Source organism: Lepidothrix coronata, unplaced genomic scaffold (assembly GCF_001604755.1).
Source record: "Lepidothrix coronata isolate B3197 unplaced genomic scaffold, Lepidothrix_coronata-1.0 Scaffold413, whole genome shotgun sequence".
Lineage (NCBI taxonomy): Eukaryota > Metazoa > Chordata > Aves > Passeriformes > Pipridae > Lepidothrix > Lepidothrix coronata.
In genome coordinates this window covers 57,592-73,054 of record NW_016690593.1, presented here as the reverse complement: position 1 = coordinate 73,054, position 15,463 = coordinate 57,592, and the positions used below count along the sequence as shown (strand labels likewise).

The 15,463-nt window shown below is 63.3% G+C and overlaps 2 protein-coding genes across 2 annotated transcripts in view; one reads left to right on the top strand and one right to left on the bottom strand.

Moving 5' to 3' along the window:
- The window catches only part of PSMA5 (proteasome subunit alpha 5), a 12,300-nt gene extending 6,450 nt beyond the window's left edge, over positions 1 to 5,850 (bottom strand). The window contains exons 1-6 of the mRNA XM_017839442.1: positions 5,680 to 5,850; positions 4,685 to 4,751; positions 2,919 to 3,045; positions 1,380 to 1,447; positions 710 to 817; positions 550 to 608 (exon numbers count right to left, since the gene is read on the bottom strand). Coding sequence (XP_017694931.1) covers positions 550 to 608; positions 710 to 817; positions 1,380 to 1,447; positions 2,919 to 3,045; positions 4,685 to 4,751; positions 5,680 to 5,708 — 458 coding nt within the window. The 5' untranslated portion in view covers positions 5,709 to 5,850. The remainder of the gene's footprint in view (positions 1 to 549; positions 609 to 709; positions 818 to 1,379; positions 1,448 to 2,918; positions 3,046 to 4,684; positions 4,752 to 5,679) is intronic.
- A 1,994-nt stretch (positions 5,851 to 7,844) lies between these two features.
- Positions 7,845 to 14,404, top strand: SYPL2 (synaptophysin like 2). Its single transcript, XM_017839441.1, has 6 exons — positions 7,845 to 8,055; positions 8,093 to 8,347; positions 9,465 to 9,583; positions 10,703 to 10,904; positions 12,365 to 12,556; positions 14,276 to 14,404. Exons 1-6 carry the CDS (start codon positions 7,945 to 7,947, stop codon positions 14,402 to 14,404), a joined length of 1,008 nt encoding a protein of 335 aa, XP_017694930.1. The 5' UTR covers positions 7,845 to 7,944.
- Positions 14,405 to 15,463: the final 1,059 nt, after the last annotated feature.

The window sequence follows — 15,463 nt, the reverse complement described above, 5'->3', positions numbered from 1 at the left end:
ACATCCAGGTGTTTTCTGGACAGCTCCAGGGATGGAGGCTCCAAACCCCCCTGGGCACTCCAACACTGTCTTTGTTGCCCAGGGAACAATTTCCCTTTGGATTTTCCCCCTTTCTCCACATTTTTTTGAGTAAATCCAGCTGGTTTTTCCTGCTGGGAGCCGAGCCTTGATGGGCTGGCTCTGCCGAGCCCTTCCCACCTCCAGCAGGGCCCTTTGAATCCCGGAGTTCAGGTTACAGCCACCACCCCAAGGAATGTCCCAGGGATTGGGTTACCGGCCTCCTTTAGGGAAAGGGAGGAATAAACTCAGCCCAGGGAGAGCTGGAACGCTTCCCTCTTTCCCAGGAAAGCACAGCTTTAACCCAGAAAACAAGGATTTGGGGAAGATCGGGGGTGTTTCCCATGGGAACAGGCAGGGAGGGCTCAGGGAAGGGATCCATAACAGACACACAGCAGGATAAACCCTTCGGGAAAATCCCCGAATGCGCCCGGCGGGGAGTTCCCAGGGGAGGTTTGGATCTTCCCAAAGGATTGCAGGAGCAGCACTCACAGCTGGGGGCCCTTCTCATCCACTCCTCCGAAGAGCAGCGCGACACCGAAGGGGCGGGACTGCGGGAGACAGGAGGGGACAGTGGGACACGGAGCGGGACAGGGGGGATCAACACCCCCCGGAGCCCCCCCGGCATTCCCAAATCCCTGCCGGCGCCCACCATGGCTCCGGGATCGGCGTCTTCCTCCCCGAACTGCAGGGCCAGGTTGGACACGGCCTGGGTGACGCTCTCCACCGTCATCGTCTCGTTGTAGGTGAACCAGTGGTTCTGCAGGGAAAGGGGGACAAACATTCCTGCTATCCCTGTGCTCCCGGGAAACAAGGCATTCCCAGGGGGTTGATGGGGCGGGGAGGAGCGTCCCCCCGGGTGAACACACAGGGATTATCTCCCTGGGGAACTCAGCGCCTGTTCTCCCGTGGAAGAGCCGGGAAGGGCAGAAATCCCCAGAAAATCTCGGGATAACCAAACCTTGGGATAACAGCAGGGAAAGACAAGGCTGGAATGCCTTATACCAGCAGCTGTTCTGGAAGCAATGGGTTATCCAGCTCTCCAGAGCTGGGGAATATGTAGGAAATATGTAGGATAATATGTAAGGAAAAGCCTTTACTCCAGCAGGGATTTGGCCCTGGGATCTTGGAGCATCCAGGAAATTTAGGGGGATAAAAACACATCCAATATATCCAGTGTTTTGCCAAAACAGAGGCAGGCACAGCCCTTGTGCTCCCAGCAAACCTCCCACTCCACACCTTTCCCATTCCAGCTCCTTTACTGGAATGATCTTCCCTTTCCCCAGACTCCCAAGGCATTCCCGGGATTTGTGGGATCTCACCTGAGTCTCCACTCGGGCCTTGTCAATCAAGGTCTTGGCATCGGCGATCAGGCCACTCATGGCACAGCCTGGAATGGGAGAGGAGTCATTCCACACTTTCCTCGGGATGAGTTTTCCCCCCAAACTGCCCCAAAACCCACGTGAGACACAAAGTTTCCCAAGCGGGAACGTGGGAACGGGAGAGGGTGGGATTTGCCCCCCCCCCCATGCTGGGCACTGGAATTCCACACCTGGAATTCTGGGGGCAGCTTTGGGTCCCTCGGGACAAGAAGGACATTGAGGCATCCAGGGATGGGGAAGGGGCTGGAAAACCAGGAGCTCATCCTGAAAAAAAGAAGGCTCAGGGGGGACCTTCTCCCTCTCCAGAATTCCCAGACAGGAGGGGGAGCAGGGGGGGGTCGGGCTCTGCTCCCAGGGAACAAGGAGAGGGAACGGCCTCAGGCTGTGCCAGGGGAGGGTCAGGTTGGATACTGGGAAAATTCCTGCCTGGAAAGGGCTGTAAAGCACAGGAAGGAGCTGCCCAGGGGGGTTGGAATCCCCATCCCTGGGAGCGTCCAAAAAACACCTGGATGTGGCCCTTGGGAATGGCTGCACTCCATGACCCCAGAGGGTTTTTCCAACTTTGAGGATTCCATGGAAACGACCTGCTGGGAAGGGGCCCTGCCTGGCTGACCCGCAGCAGGAGCCCCTGGAATAGCCCCCAGGGAGAGGGAATGGAACTCCTGGAGCTCTTCCCATGCCCTCAGAGCAGGAATATGGGAATCTGGGAGCTCTCCTGCCCTCCAGGAGGCTGTGGGGGCCCTCAGGGCAGAGGTGGCTCCGGCTCTCCCAGAAAAACTGGCCTGGAGTCAAATCCCTGCAATTCCCTGCCCTTCCAGAGCTAAATTTGGGATGAGGGAGGTCACTGAAGCAGAGGCAGCGCTTCAGCTGCCTCTTCCCGGCTCCTGGAGCTGGCCTGGAGCCTGGAAAACCAGTGCCTGGGAGCACCGGGAGGGCCCATCCCAAAGCACAGCTTCCCAAACTCCTGGGGGAGATCCTTGGGATATGAACTCCTGGGATTCCAGAGGTGCTCCCAGGGCTGTTCCCAGAGGGAGGTCTGGCCCTGGGAGGGGCTGCCCAGAGGGGTTTGGAGCCTCCATCCCTGGAGCTGTTCAGAAAACACCTGGATGTGGCACCTGGAGACGTGGGATTCCAGAATTCCAGGGGCCCCTGGGGCACCATCTAGGATTCCAGCCTGGAATGGGATGTGTTCTGTGACACTCCCTGTGTCTAGGAACACTCCAAATTCAGACCCTGGGGGGTCCCAGGTGGCTCCAGGGCCCCCCATTCCCAGTTTTCCTGCCCCTCTCAGGGAGGGCTCATCCCAAAGCACAGCTTCCCAACCTCCCAGGGGGTGGACCCCTGGGATATAAACCCCCAGGATTGCAGGGATGCTCCCAGGGCTGTTCCCAGGGCTGTTCCCAGGGCTGTTCCCAGGGCTGTATCTCTGTTCCCAGGCTGTTCCCAGGTTGTTCCCAGGGCTGTATCCCAGATTCTCACCGATGTGGGAGTCGATCTCCACGATCTTCTCGATGCTGCTGGGCTCCATGAGGGGGGAGGTGATCCTCTTCTCCACGGCCAGGCACACTCCCTCCGACGTCTGGATCCCGATGGCCGTGGAGCCCAACTGGAAAACAGCCCCCAGGCTCCAAAGTTCCAACAGAAACTCCCAAATCTGCCTTATTTGGGGCTGGGATTTCCCAGGATTCATCCTGTCACTCCCCCCCGGACAAACCCGCTCTGGCTTTCCAAGGTTATTCCCTGAACTGGGAAGTGGGGAAGGTGGAATCCACGGCATTCCCAGCTGGCTGGGCCAGCAGATCCCTCACCTCCCAGGCAACAGCAGCTGGAGAGGCCTCAGGAGTGGGAAAGGCCCTGGGAATCCCCCTCTGCCAGAGGGAAGGAAGTTTAAAGGGAGAGAGGATTTCCCAGATGGGCCCAAATCCCAAATCCCAGCCCGAAACCAGGGCACTTTGCTTTCCAAGAGCTCCTGCTCTGCCCAGTGCCCCGGGAGCTCCAGGACACCCCAGGGTCACTGTGGTGTCCCCACAGCCACAGGGAACATCCCAGGAGCTCCTGGAAACCTCTGCTTGGATCCCATCGGCCCCTGCCTTGATCCCACCTTGATCCCACCAATCCCTGCCTTGATCCCACCTTTATCCCACCAATCCCTGCCTGGATCCGACTTGATCCTACCTTGATCCTAATAATCCTTCCCTTGATCTCACCAACCCCTACCTTGATCTCACCTTGGTCCCACCAGCCCCTACTTTAAAGCCCACCCTGATCGCACCTTAATCCCACCAGTCCCTGCCTGGATCCAACCTTGATCCCACCAACTCTGACCTTGAGCCCATCAATCCTCATCTTGATCCCACCTTGATCCTGCCTTGATCCCACTGTGATCCTACCAAGGCTTACCTGGATCCCACCAGCCCCTGACCTTGATCCCATCAGTGCCTGCCTTGATCCCACCTATCCCTGCCTTGATCCCAAATTGATCCCACGAATCCTTACCTTGATCCCATACTGATCCCACCAATCCTTACCTTGATCCCATACTGATCCCACCAACCCTTACCTTGATCCCATATTGATCCCACGAATCCTTACCTTGATCCCATATTGATCCCACCAATCCTTACCTTGATCCCATGTTGATCCCACCAGCCCCTTTGTTGTCCCCCCTCGATCCCATGAACAACCACCCTAATCCCCCATCCCAGGAGCTTTAATTCCCAATTCCTTGCAGATTTTGTCACTTCCATCACCTTTTCCCCCCTTTTTTTCCCCCACTATCCCTTTATCCCTCATTTTAGTGCTCCCAGGAACTGAAGGCAGGACCCTCCTCTTCCCCAACCCAAACCCCCCAGGGCTCCTTCCCTTCATCCCTCAACCAGTTTATCCCAAATTTAACCTTATGTCCAATCCTATAAATACCACATAATAAACAGGAACATTTTCCAGTTAAGGACATTTAACCCCAAAAGGTCCCTTGGGGCTTCCTGCTCTTAAATCCAACCTTTTAGGGTTGATCTGAGGAGAAACATCTTGGGATTGGGGTTGGTTTGGGGACATGGGAAGGGACCATCCCCCTGAACTGGAGGGAAAACGCTGGGATTTGGTCCTTCGTGACCCTCAGGAGAGCAGAGCGTGGGAAGTTTGGGAGGGAACAGCCCCGGGATTTGTCCCAACCAACCCAGTTTGGGGTTTGGAGGAGCCCCAGGAGCCCCAAAAGCTTGGAAAGGGGGTGGAGATGACAGTACCTTTATGGCCTCGATGGCATATTCCACCTGGAAGAGCCTCCCCTCAGGAGAGAAGGTGTTCACACCTCTGCAGGGACAACAGGGACACTCAGGGGGGCAGGAAAACCAGGAATGGGGGCCCTGCAGCCACCTGGGACCCTCCCAGGGACTGGATTTGGGATGGTCCTGGACACAGGGAACAGGGAGTGTCACAGAACATGTCCCATTCCAGGTTGGGAGCCTCTGGAATCCCAGTGGTGCCCTGAGAGCCCCTGGAATTCTGGAATCCCACGTCCCCAGGTGCCACATCCAGGTGTTTTCTGGACAGCTCCAGGGATGGAGGCTCCAAACCTCCCTGGGCATCCCCTCCCAGGGCCAGACCACCTTTTCCACGCAGGAATTCCCCCAGCATCCAACCTGACCCTGCCAGGAGAGGTTTGTTTTCCCCTGAGGAATCCTTGAGGCTGGAAAAGCTCTCTGGGATCATCGAGTCCAACCACCCCCAGCCCTGCCAAGGCCACCCCTGCCTGTGCCCCCAGGGACCACATCCACAGGTTTTGAGGACACCTCCAGGGATGGGGGCTCCAGAACCCCCTGGGCAGCCCCTTCCCGTGCTTTACAGCCCTTTCCAGGCAGGAATTTCCCCAACATCCAACCTGACCCTCCCCTGGCACAGCCTGAGGCCGTTCCCTCTCTTCCTGTCCCTTGTTCCCTGGGAGCAGAGCCCGACCCCCCCCTGCTCCCTCCTCCTGTCAGGGGGTTGCAGAGCCAGAAGGTGCCCCCTGAGCCTCCTTTTCTCCAGGCTGAGCCCCCCCAGCTCCCTCAGTTCTCCTGCTGCTCCAGTCCCTTCCCCAGCTCCCGCAGTTCTCCCGGTGCTCCAGCCCCTTCCCCAGACCCCCCCATCCCACCCTCACACTCCCTCCCGGGGCTCCCGCCACCCGCGGTGCGACTCCGGCCCGGGAGGCCCCGCTCGGCGCACGGGCCCCGTGACTCAGCGGGGGCGGCCGCACACTCACCGGTCATACTCGGAGCGCGTGAGGAACATTGCGGCGGCGCGGGGCTGGGACTCGGGGGGTTCCGGGGACTTTTCGGGGCTGCTGGGGGGTCTCCGGGGGGTCTCGCGGGCTCCGCTCGGTCTCGACCCTCACCCGGCGCTCCGGCGCCGCTTCCGGTCCTCCCAGCGCCGCTTCCGCCCGCGCCGCGCGCTCATTGGGCAGCGCCGCGCCCCGGTGGCCAATGCGAAGGTGGGGGGCGGGATTAGCGGAGGGGGCGGGGCTACGGAGGGCGTGGGAGACATGGCTGAGGGGGCGTGGTCATGGGACCGCGGGCGGGGCCAGGACTCCGCCGATACTCAGGTGGGGGCGTGGTCTTGAGGGTAGGGCGGGGCCACACTGGGGGCGGGGCCACAGCGCGATGGGACATTTGATTGGGGCGTGGTCAATGGGGCGTGGTTAGATGAGCAGGGGCGGGGTTAGATGAGCAGGGGGCGGGGTTAGAGGGAGAGCACGGCGCGGTACCGGGATGGGGTCCCTGGGACGGGGGTACCAGGGAGGGGGCACCGGGAAGGGGCATTGAGGGGAGCACTGGGGAGGGGATACCGAGACGGGGCACTGGGGAGGGGCACAAGGAAGGGGGTCCCGGGAGGAGGTACCGGGAAAGGGCGTACCGGGGAGGGAGCTGGGGAGGGTGTCCCGGGGAGTGGGACAGGGAAAGGGCTACGGGAGGGGGCCACGGGTGCCAGGGCAGAGCCGCCAGGGTGCCCCCAGACCGTGCCGGGACCCCAAAGCCCGGCACCCGGTGCGGCCCCGGCGGGACCCTCGTGCCGTCCCAGCGTCCCCGACTGACGGGGGCTCGGAGGAACCGATGGACGGACAGACGGACACACGGACCCCCCCGCACTGGGCGGGGGGCACAGGGGCGGCCGGGGATGGGGGCCGGCCCGGGGGAGGGGTGTGAGCCGGGGGGGCTGCTCCGGGGGGCGGCCCGGGGGGGTGAGGGGGCGGGGCCGCCCGGCCCGGGGGCGGGGGGTGCCCGGCGGCGGCTCCGGCAGCGGAGCGGTCCCAGCGGGCGGCGGAGGCAGCACCGACCGCCCCCGGCCCGGCCATGGCCGAGCCCGGAGCCCCCGCGGCCGGTGACAAAGCGACCCGGCTCCAGGTAGGGCTCCGGGGCCACCGGGCGGGCTCCCGGCGCGGCCCCTCGATGACAGCGCACAGACCCCCGGGGGGCCGGTATTAACCCCCAGAGAAAGTCCCACAGTGTCCCGGTGCAGCCGCCTCGGGCGAGCCCCGGTGCAGCCCCCGGTCCCCCGGAGCAGCCCCAGCCCGGGGCAATCCCACTGCAGCCCCCCTGGTCCCTCGGGACAGCCCCGGGGGCGTCGCCCCGACGCCTTGAGCAGCCCCCCCGGTCCCCCGGTGTGGTACCCTCAATTCCCCCGGCCGGGACAATCCCGTTGCAGCCCCCCCGGTCCCCCCGAGCAGCCTCTCGGTCCCTCGGGGCGCTGCCCCCGCTCCCTCGGAGCAGCCCCCAGCCCACTGAGGTACCCCCAGCCCGGGGCAGGCCCCGCTGCCGCCCCCTCGGTCCCGCCTTGCAGCTCCCCCTGCCCCCCGTTCCAGCCTCCCGGGGCAGCCCCCCGGCCCGTTGGCCCCCCGGTGCGGTCCTCGCGGTTCCCCGGCGAAGCCCCCCAGCCCCTCCGTTACAGCCCCCCGGTGCAGCCCCCCTGTCCCCGGAGCTGCCCCCCGGTGCCCCGTTGTAACCCCTCCTCCCTGAGCAGCTCCCCGGTCGCTGCCCCCCCTGCCCGGGGCCATCCCGTGGTGGCCCCGCCGGTTCCTCGGGAGCAGCTTCCCAGCCCCCCGGGGCAGCCCCCGGTGCAGCCCCCCCGTCACCCGGGTCGCCCCCCGCTCCCCCGGGGGTGCAATCCCCCCTGTTCCCTGGAGCGCTTCCCGGTCCCCCAGGGCACCTCGCGGTGCCGTCTCGGTGTTCCCGATGTTCCCTGTATTCCCGGTCCCCCCGTGTTCCCAGTGCTCCCGGTGTCCAAGGTGTTCCCTGTATTCCCAGTGCTCCCTGTGTTCCGGGTGATCCTTCTTTTCCCTGTATTCCCCGTGTTCTCTGTATTCCCGGTGCTCCCGGTGATCCCTGTATTCCCGGTGTTCCCAGTGATCCCTCTAATCCCCGTGCTCCCAGTGTTCCCTGTATTCTCGATAATCCCTGTAGTATTCCCGGTGATCCCTCTATTCCCTGTATTCCCGGTGTTCCCGGTGATCCTTGTATTCCCTGCATTCCCGATGATCCCTATATTCCCTGTATCCCCCGTATTCCCAGTGCTCCTCGTGATCCCTATATCCCCTGTATTCCCAGTATTCCCGGTGACCCCTGTATTCCCCGTATCCCCTGTATCCCAGTGCTCCCAGTGATCCCTGTATTCCCTGTGTTCCCTGTATTCCCAGTGATCCCTGTATTCCCGGTGATCCCTGTCTCCCCGGTGTTCCCGGTGTTCCCAGTGATCCCTGTATTCCCGGTGATCCCTGTCTCCCCCGTGTTCCCAGTGATCCCTGTATTCCCGGTGATCCCTGTCTCCCCGGTGTTCCCGGTGTTCCCGGCTCTCTCCCCCCGCAGGACCGTGTCCTGCGTGGGCTGCGCTGGGGCCGCCTGCAGGAGCCGCTGGGCTTCATCAAGGTGCTCGAGTGGGTGAGTGACCCCCGCGCCCCCGGCACAGCCCCCGCCCCCTCCCCTGGAGCCCCCCCGGCACGAGGGGACCCCGGAGCTCCCCCCGCCCCTCCGGAGCCCCCCCCGCCGGCCCCGTTCGGGGGTTGGGGTGCGGGGCCTCGTGTCCCCCCCCCGGTGACCTTGAGCGGGTGGCCTTGCCCGGCCGGGCCGGGGGGGCCGGGGACACGGGGGGTGGACCGGGGACACGGGGGGCGGGTCCCCCCACGGGCTCAGGAGGCGCTGGGTGGGATGGGGAGGGGTCCGGGGGTCGGCGGGGCCTGGGCCGGAGGACCCTCGGGGGGGCTGAGCCGAGTGCCCGCGGGCCCGGCCCGGCCGTGCCAGGGCCGATCCCGGCGGGATTGGGTTTCAGGGCGGCATTTCCGCGCCTCGGCCTCGCCGGGGCCGGGGGCTCCCGGGGAAACTGAGGCACGGGGGGGGGCTTCCAGCCCGATTTGGGCATCTCCCACCCGCAGCAACCCGACTGGGGGCTTTGCCCCCGACCCCACGGCTCTATGAGTCGGATAATCCCACCTAGGGAGGCCCCCGGGTGTGCGAAGAGACCCCGAAAGCAAAACCGAGAGGGAAAAATCCCAGGAGGAGCCACCGGAATTCCCGGCTTCACCCCTCGGTGCCGCACGTGGGGCTGCCCACGCCCGGGCCGGGAGGCTCGGAATCCCCACTTGGTGGAAAGGCGGGAGCTCGGCCGGGGAGAGCTGCGGGAAAACACTCCGGGAATGGGGTTTTCCCGGCCCCCCCATCCCGGAGATAAGGGCGGTGAGGCACCGAGGGACGAGACGACCCCGGGGGTCCCATCACGGCCGGCTGGAAACCCCCCAGGCGCTCGGCTGCCGCCGAAATTTAAGGGAGGAGGGGAGTGGGCTCGGCCTTGGTGCCCCCCCGAACATCACCCCCGTCCTCAAATCCCGGTGCCAGCAGAATCCCGGTGCCAGCGGAATCCCAGTGCCAGCAGCTGCCACCCGGGGCCGACAGCTGCGGGGTGGCACTTTGCCCGGGACTGAGCCCCGGGGAGTGCAAACCCCCTCCGGGATGAGGGGGGGTCCCCGCGGGGTCTCCCCCCGACCCGTCCCCTCTCCTGCAGCTCTTTGCCATCTTCGCCTTCGGCTCCTGCGGCTCCTTCAGCGGCGAGACCGGGGCCACGGTGCGCTGTGAGAGCGGGGCCATGACGGCCATCTCCGTCCAGTTCGGCTACCCCTTCAGGTGAGGGGGGGCTGAGCCCCGGAACCCCCCCGGGGTCCCTCCCCGAGGGGACTGCGCTGGGGTGAGACCCCCCCTCCCACCGCCAGGACCCCCGTGGGACACGGGCGTGGCCCTGAGGCTGTGTCCTGATGGGGACCCGTCACACCCCGACACCATGGGGACATCATGGGACATCCCTGGGATCAATGGACATTCCTGGGATAAAAGGGCATCCCTGGGATCACAGGGCATCCCTGGGATCATGCATTATTCCTGCGATAAAAGGGCATCCCTGGGGTCATGGGATGTCCCTGGGGTCACAGGGGATCCCTGTGGCTCCAGTTCCCACCACCATCCAGCGGGATTGTTGTTCATCAGGGAACACCAGGGGAATCCCGAGTTATCTGGGAATGTGCTGATGGAGCCAGGCCAGCCCTGAGCCACCAGCTCTGCCCCCTCCCTGTGCCACCGGCCCTGTGCCAGGGCACTGCACCCTGGAAAAGCATCCGGGCTCGGACCTGGCAGCAGATCTGTGCCCTCCTCCCAGGGTACCACCCCAGCCTGGTCATTCCCTCCATCCCCATCCTCCCCGTATTCCCAGGAGACCACCCCAGCCTGGTCATTCCATCCCTCCAGCCCTGGGGGACCACCCCAGCCCAGTTATTCCCTCTACCCCTCCATCCCAGGAGACCACTCCAGCCTGGTTATTCCTTCCATCCCCATCCCTCACCCCAGCCTGGTTATTCCAGCCCTTTCCATTATTCCCTCCATCCCAGGAGACCACCCCAGCCTGGTTATTCCCTCCATCCCCATTATCCTCCACCCCAGCCCCGTTATTCCATCTATTCCCACTCCCAAGGAATGACCCAGCCCGGTTATTCCCTCCATCCCCACTCCCAAGGAACCACCCCAGCCTGGTTATTCCATCTATTCCCATTCCCAAGGAACCACCCCAGTTATTCCCTCCATCCCCACTCCCAAGGAACCACTCAACCTGGTAATTCCCTCCATCTCCATTCCCAAGGAACCACCCCAGCCTGGTTATTCCAGCCCTTTCCATTATTCCCTCCATCCCAGGGAACCACTCCAGCCTGGTTATTCCCCCCTTCCATCCCCTGACGCTCCCTCCCTCCCTCCCAGGTTGTACCAGATTCCCTTTGGGATGCCGGACTGCCAGGAGGAGTCCGAGGCCCGCACCCTGTACCTGGTGGGCGACTTCTCGGCCCCCGCCGAGTTCTTCGTGACCCTGGGGGTCTTCTGCTTCCTGTACTCCATGGCAGCCCTGGGGATCTACCTCCGCTTCCATTCCCTCTACTCCCAGAACACCAAGCTCCCCTTCGGGGTAAGATGGGAACGACTCCCCGGCACCCCCCGATCCAGCGGGGGGGTCCTGGGCCGTGGGGGAGGGGGGTGTGTGTGGGAATATTCGTGTTGAAGGAGGGATGAGTTTTCCGGGGAAAAGCGTCAACCCCGGCAGTTCCTGCAGGGACGAGCTCGTGTCTCCCACCCAGGGAGCGGTACCAGGGTGGCCGTGCCACCCTGGGGGGGGTTCGATGGGCTCTGCTTGTTCCATCCATCCCTATTCCCAGGGGACCACCCCAGCCTGGCTATTCCAGCCGTTTCCATTACTCCCTCCATTCCAGGGGATCACCCCACCCTGGCTATTCCCTCCATCCCCATCATCCCTCACCCCAGCCTGGTTATTCCAGCAATTTCTATCATTCCCTCCATTCCCAAGGAGCCACCTCAGCCTGATTATTTCCATTATTCCCTCCATCCCAGGGGATCACCCCAGCCCAGTTATTCCATCCATCCCCATTCCCAAGGAACCACCCCAGCCTGGTTATTCCAGCAATTTCCATTATTCCCTCCATTCCCAAGGAGACCACCCCAGCCTGGTTATTCCCTCCATCCCAGGGGACCGGAATCATTGATAATCCCAGAACAGAATCATGGGATCATCAACACTGGGAGAGACCTTTAAGCTCATTGGGTCCAACCCCCACCCCAGCACTGCCGGCACCCCCTGAGCCCCCAAACCCCATCCCCTGGACCCCTTCCCACCCCCCACCCCCTGGGCAGCCCCTCCCAATGCCTGACCCCCTTTCCATGTCCAGGGAAGGACAACGAGGCTGGGGAAGGGTCTGGAGCACAATTCCCATGAGGAGAGGCTGAGGGAGCTGGGGCTGTTGAGGCTGGAGAAGAGGAGGCTCAGGGGAGACCTCCTGACTCTCTGCAAGTCCCGGACAGGAGGGGGGAGCCGGGGGGAATTCGGGCTCTGCTCCCAGGAAGCAGCAGTAGGACAAGAGGGCCTTGAGCTGTGCCGGGGGAGGTTTAGGTTGGATATTGGGAAGAGGTTCTTTCCCGAGAGAGTGCTCAGCCACTGGAATGGGCTGCCCAGGGAGGGGGTGGATTCTCCATCCCTGGAGGTGTTTAAGCACAGACTGGATGTGGCATCAGTGCCATGGGCTGGGAACCACGGTGGGGTTGGAGCAAGGGTTGGAGTGGAAGATCTGGGAGGTCTTTCCCAACCTGGCTGATTCTGTGACTCTCTGATTCCATGACCTCCGAGATCATCCACTCCAACCCTTGCTCCAACCCCACCATGGTTCCCAGCCCATGGCACTGTGCCACTCTCTCGGGAAAGAACCTCTTCCCAATATCCAACCTAAACCTCCCCCGGCACAGCTCAAGTTTTGGCTTTCCCAGCCCAGCTGAGTCTCTCGTTCTCTGATTCCATGGCTCCGTGACTGTGATTCCACGATCCCGTGACTCCGCGATTCCACGCTCCCGCTCCCGCAGGATTTCTGTGTCACCGTGTGCTTCGCCTTCTTCTGGCTGGTGGCGGCGGCGGCCTGGGGGAAGGGGCTGAGCGACGTGAAGGCGGCCACGCGCCCCGGGGCCCTGCTGGGCGCCATGGCCGTGTGCCAGGACGAGGGCGTGCGCTGCAGCCCCGGCACCACGCCCGCCATGGGGCTGGCCAACATCTCCGTGGTGAGCATTTGGGGGGTCTGTGGGGTTTAAGGCGTTTGTTCTGGCCAACATCTCCGTGGTGAGCGTTTGGGGGGTTTGTGAGGTTTGTTCTGGCCAACATCTCAGTGGTGAGCGTTTGGGGGGTTTGTGAGGTTTGTTCTGGCCAACATCTCCGTGGTGAGCGTTTGGGGGGTTTGTGAGGTTTGTTCTGGCCAACATCTCCGTGGTGAGTGAGGATGGGGTCTGTGGGGTTTATGGCCAACATCTTCGTGGTGAGTGAGAGCGGGGTTATGGCCAACATCACCGTGGTGAGGGTTTATGGGGTTTGTGGGCTTTATGGGGTTTCTGGCCAACATCTCTATGGTGAGTATGGGGTTTCTGGGGTTTCTGGCCAACATCTCCATGGTGAGTATGGGGGTTATGGGGTTTCTTGGTAATATCTCCACAGTGAGTATGGGGGTTTATGGGATTTATGGGGTTCCTGACCAACATTTCCATGGTGAGTATGGGGTTTATGGGGTTTATGGGACTTCTGGCCAACACCTCCAGGGTGAGTATTTATGGGGTTTATGGGGTTTATGGGGTTTCTGGCCAACATCTCCAGAGTGAGTATTTATGGGGTTTATGGGGTTTCTGGGGTTTCTGGCCAACATCTCCAGGGTGAGTATTTATGGGGTTTATGGAATTTCTGGCCAACATGTCCAGGGTGAGGCGCGGCCGGCGGCATCGGCGTGGGCATGGGGAGGTGGTCACTTGAGGAAGTGGGTTCAGGGGGGTTTGAGTGGAGCTGAGTGACCCCTGGGCCTTGTGGGGCACACACGGGCACAAGGGTGTGATTGTGCCCTTGGGGATGGGGTTTTGGGGCTTTGAGTGGAACTGAGTGCTCCCCAGCCCTTATGGGGTACATGTGGGCATATGTGGGCACATGGGTGTCATTGTGCCCTTGGGGAGGGGGTTTGTGGGGTTTCAGGCAGAGCTGGGCATTGCTGGGTTCCCAAGCTTGGCCAGGAGAGGGCAGTGGGAATGGGGTGGCAACACACATGGGAATGGAGGAACATTTGGGAATAGGTAGGAACACAGGTGGGAATGGGATGGGAACACAGGTGGGAATGGGATGGGAACACAGGTAGAAATGGGGTGGGAACCCCCCACGGCCATGGCGTCCACCCCCCTCTCCCCAGGCCCCATGGGCTGTGGGACCCACCCTGCACCCCCAGGAAACCCCCCCAGCCATGGGGGACCCCTGGGGTGGATGTTTGGGGTCCAGGGGGTGTATGGGGTGTATGGATGTATGGGATATAGGGGGTGTATGGGATTTGAGGATATATGGGATGTGTGGGATTTGGGGATATGTGGAGTCTATAAGGTGTGTGGGATTTGAGGATGTGTGGGGTTTGTGGGGTGTATAGGATATGTGGGATGTAGGGGATGTATGGGGTGTGGGGGGTGTATAGGATATGTGGGATGTAGGGGATGTATGGGGTGTGTGGGGTCCATGGGGTGCCCAGGGCACACGGGACACACACGGTGCTCGAAGCTCACGGGGTGTGTGGGGTGCTGGGTGCTGTTCTCACCCGTGGGTGCCCCATGCGACCCTCTTCCTTCCCCCTCTCCCTTCTCCCCTCCCCGTCCTCTCTCTGTCCCCTATCCCTGTCCCCTCTCCCTCTCCCCGTCCCCTCTCCCCATCCCCGTTCCCTCTCCCCTCTCCCCGTCCCCTCTCCCCGTCCCCCGTTCCCGCAGCTTTTCGGGTTCCTGAATTTCCTGCTCTGGGCCGGGAATTGCTGGTTCGTGCTGCGGGAGACGCCGTGGCTGCGGCCCCCCCCGGCGCGGGACAGCGATGCCGAGCAGGGCGCCATCGACAAGCAGTGACCCCCCCCGGGACCCCCCCGGGACCCCCCCGGCCCCGGGTCCTCGCGCCGGCCGCCAGCCTGGGGAGGGGGCGTCGCTGGGTTGGAGCCGCGGGGGGGGGGGTCGGATGCTCCAGGAGGGGGGGCCGGGCAATGCCGGGGGTCCCGCTCGGGGTCGGGGGGTCTGTGTGTCACCCGGGGGGGGTCCGCGGCTGTGCGGGGGCGCATAAAGTCCTGGGTACCAGCTCTGGGTTGGGGGTCCTGCTGTCTGCCTCGGTGTGGGGGTGCGGCCCCCTTGGGTGGGCTACAGACCCCCTCGGTGGGCTACACACAGCCCTGGGTGGGTACAAACCCCCCTGGGTGCGCTACAGACCCCTCTAATGGGGTGCACACACCCCTAATGGGGTACAGAACCCCCTAATGGGGTACACACACCCTTGGGTGGGCTACACATCCCCCGAGGTGGGGTACACACACCTGGGGGGGGGTACAGACCTCCCTAATGAGGGACACATCACCCTGGTGGGCCACACACAGGCCTGGTGGGCTACAGCCCCCCAGTGGGGTACACACCCCTTGGGTGGGCTACACACAGCCCTGGGGGGGTACTCACACTTGGGGGGGTACACATCCCCCTAATGGGGTACACACCCCCGGGTGGGGTACACCCCCCTATTGGGGTACAGACCCCCTGGTGGGGAACACACACCCCTAAAAGGGTACACACCCCCAGGTGGGGTACAGACCCCCCCCAATGGGGTACACACCCCTAATGGGGGACACCCCCCCCGGATAAGGTACAGACGCCCCCACTGGGGTACACCCCCCCCGGTGGGGTGCACACACCCCTGGGTGCTGGGTCAGAGGGGTGCTGGGGGGCAGTGGGATGGGGGTGAACACGGGGCTGGCCTGGGGGGCTGCCCTGAGCCCCCCTCCCAGCACAGCCTCAGGGGTCAGCGGGGCCCTGGGGGCACTGGGGAGTGACTGGGGTGACCCCCCACCGTCCTGTCCCCCCCCCTTGCTCCCCTCCCATCCCCCCCGATGGCAGCAGAGCCCCCCCCGACTCTCCTCCCCGGGGGGG

What these genes read in the sequence shown, in the direction of transcription:
- SYPL2 (XM_017839441.1), top strand. Translation starts at nt 7,945, where the DNA reads ATGATCCCTATATTCCCTGTATCCCCCGTATTCCCAGTGCTCCTCGTG. An exon ending in TATTCCCCGTATCCCCTGTA is followed by an intron (nt 8,056 to 8,092) that starts TCCCAGTGCTCC and finishes ATTCCCTGTGTT; the next exon opens with CCCTGTATTCCCAGTGATCC. An exon ending in ACACCAAGCTCCCCTTCGGG is followed by an intron (nt 10,905 to 12,364) that starts GTAAGATGGGAA and finishes CCGCTCCCGCAG; the next exon opens with GATTTCTGTGTCACCGTGTG.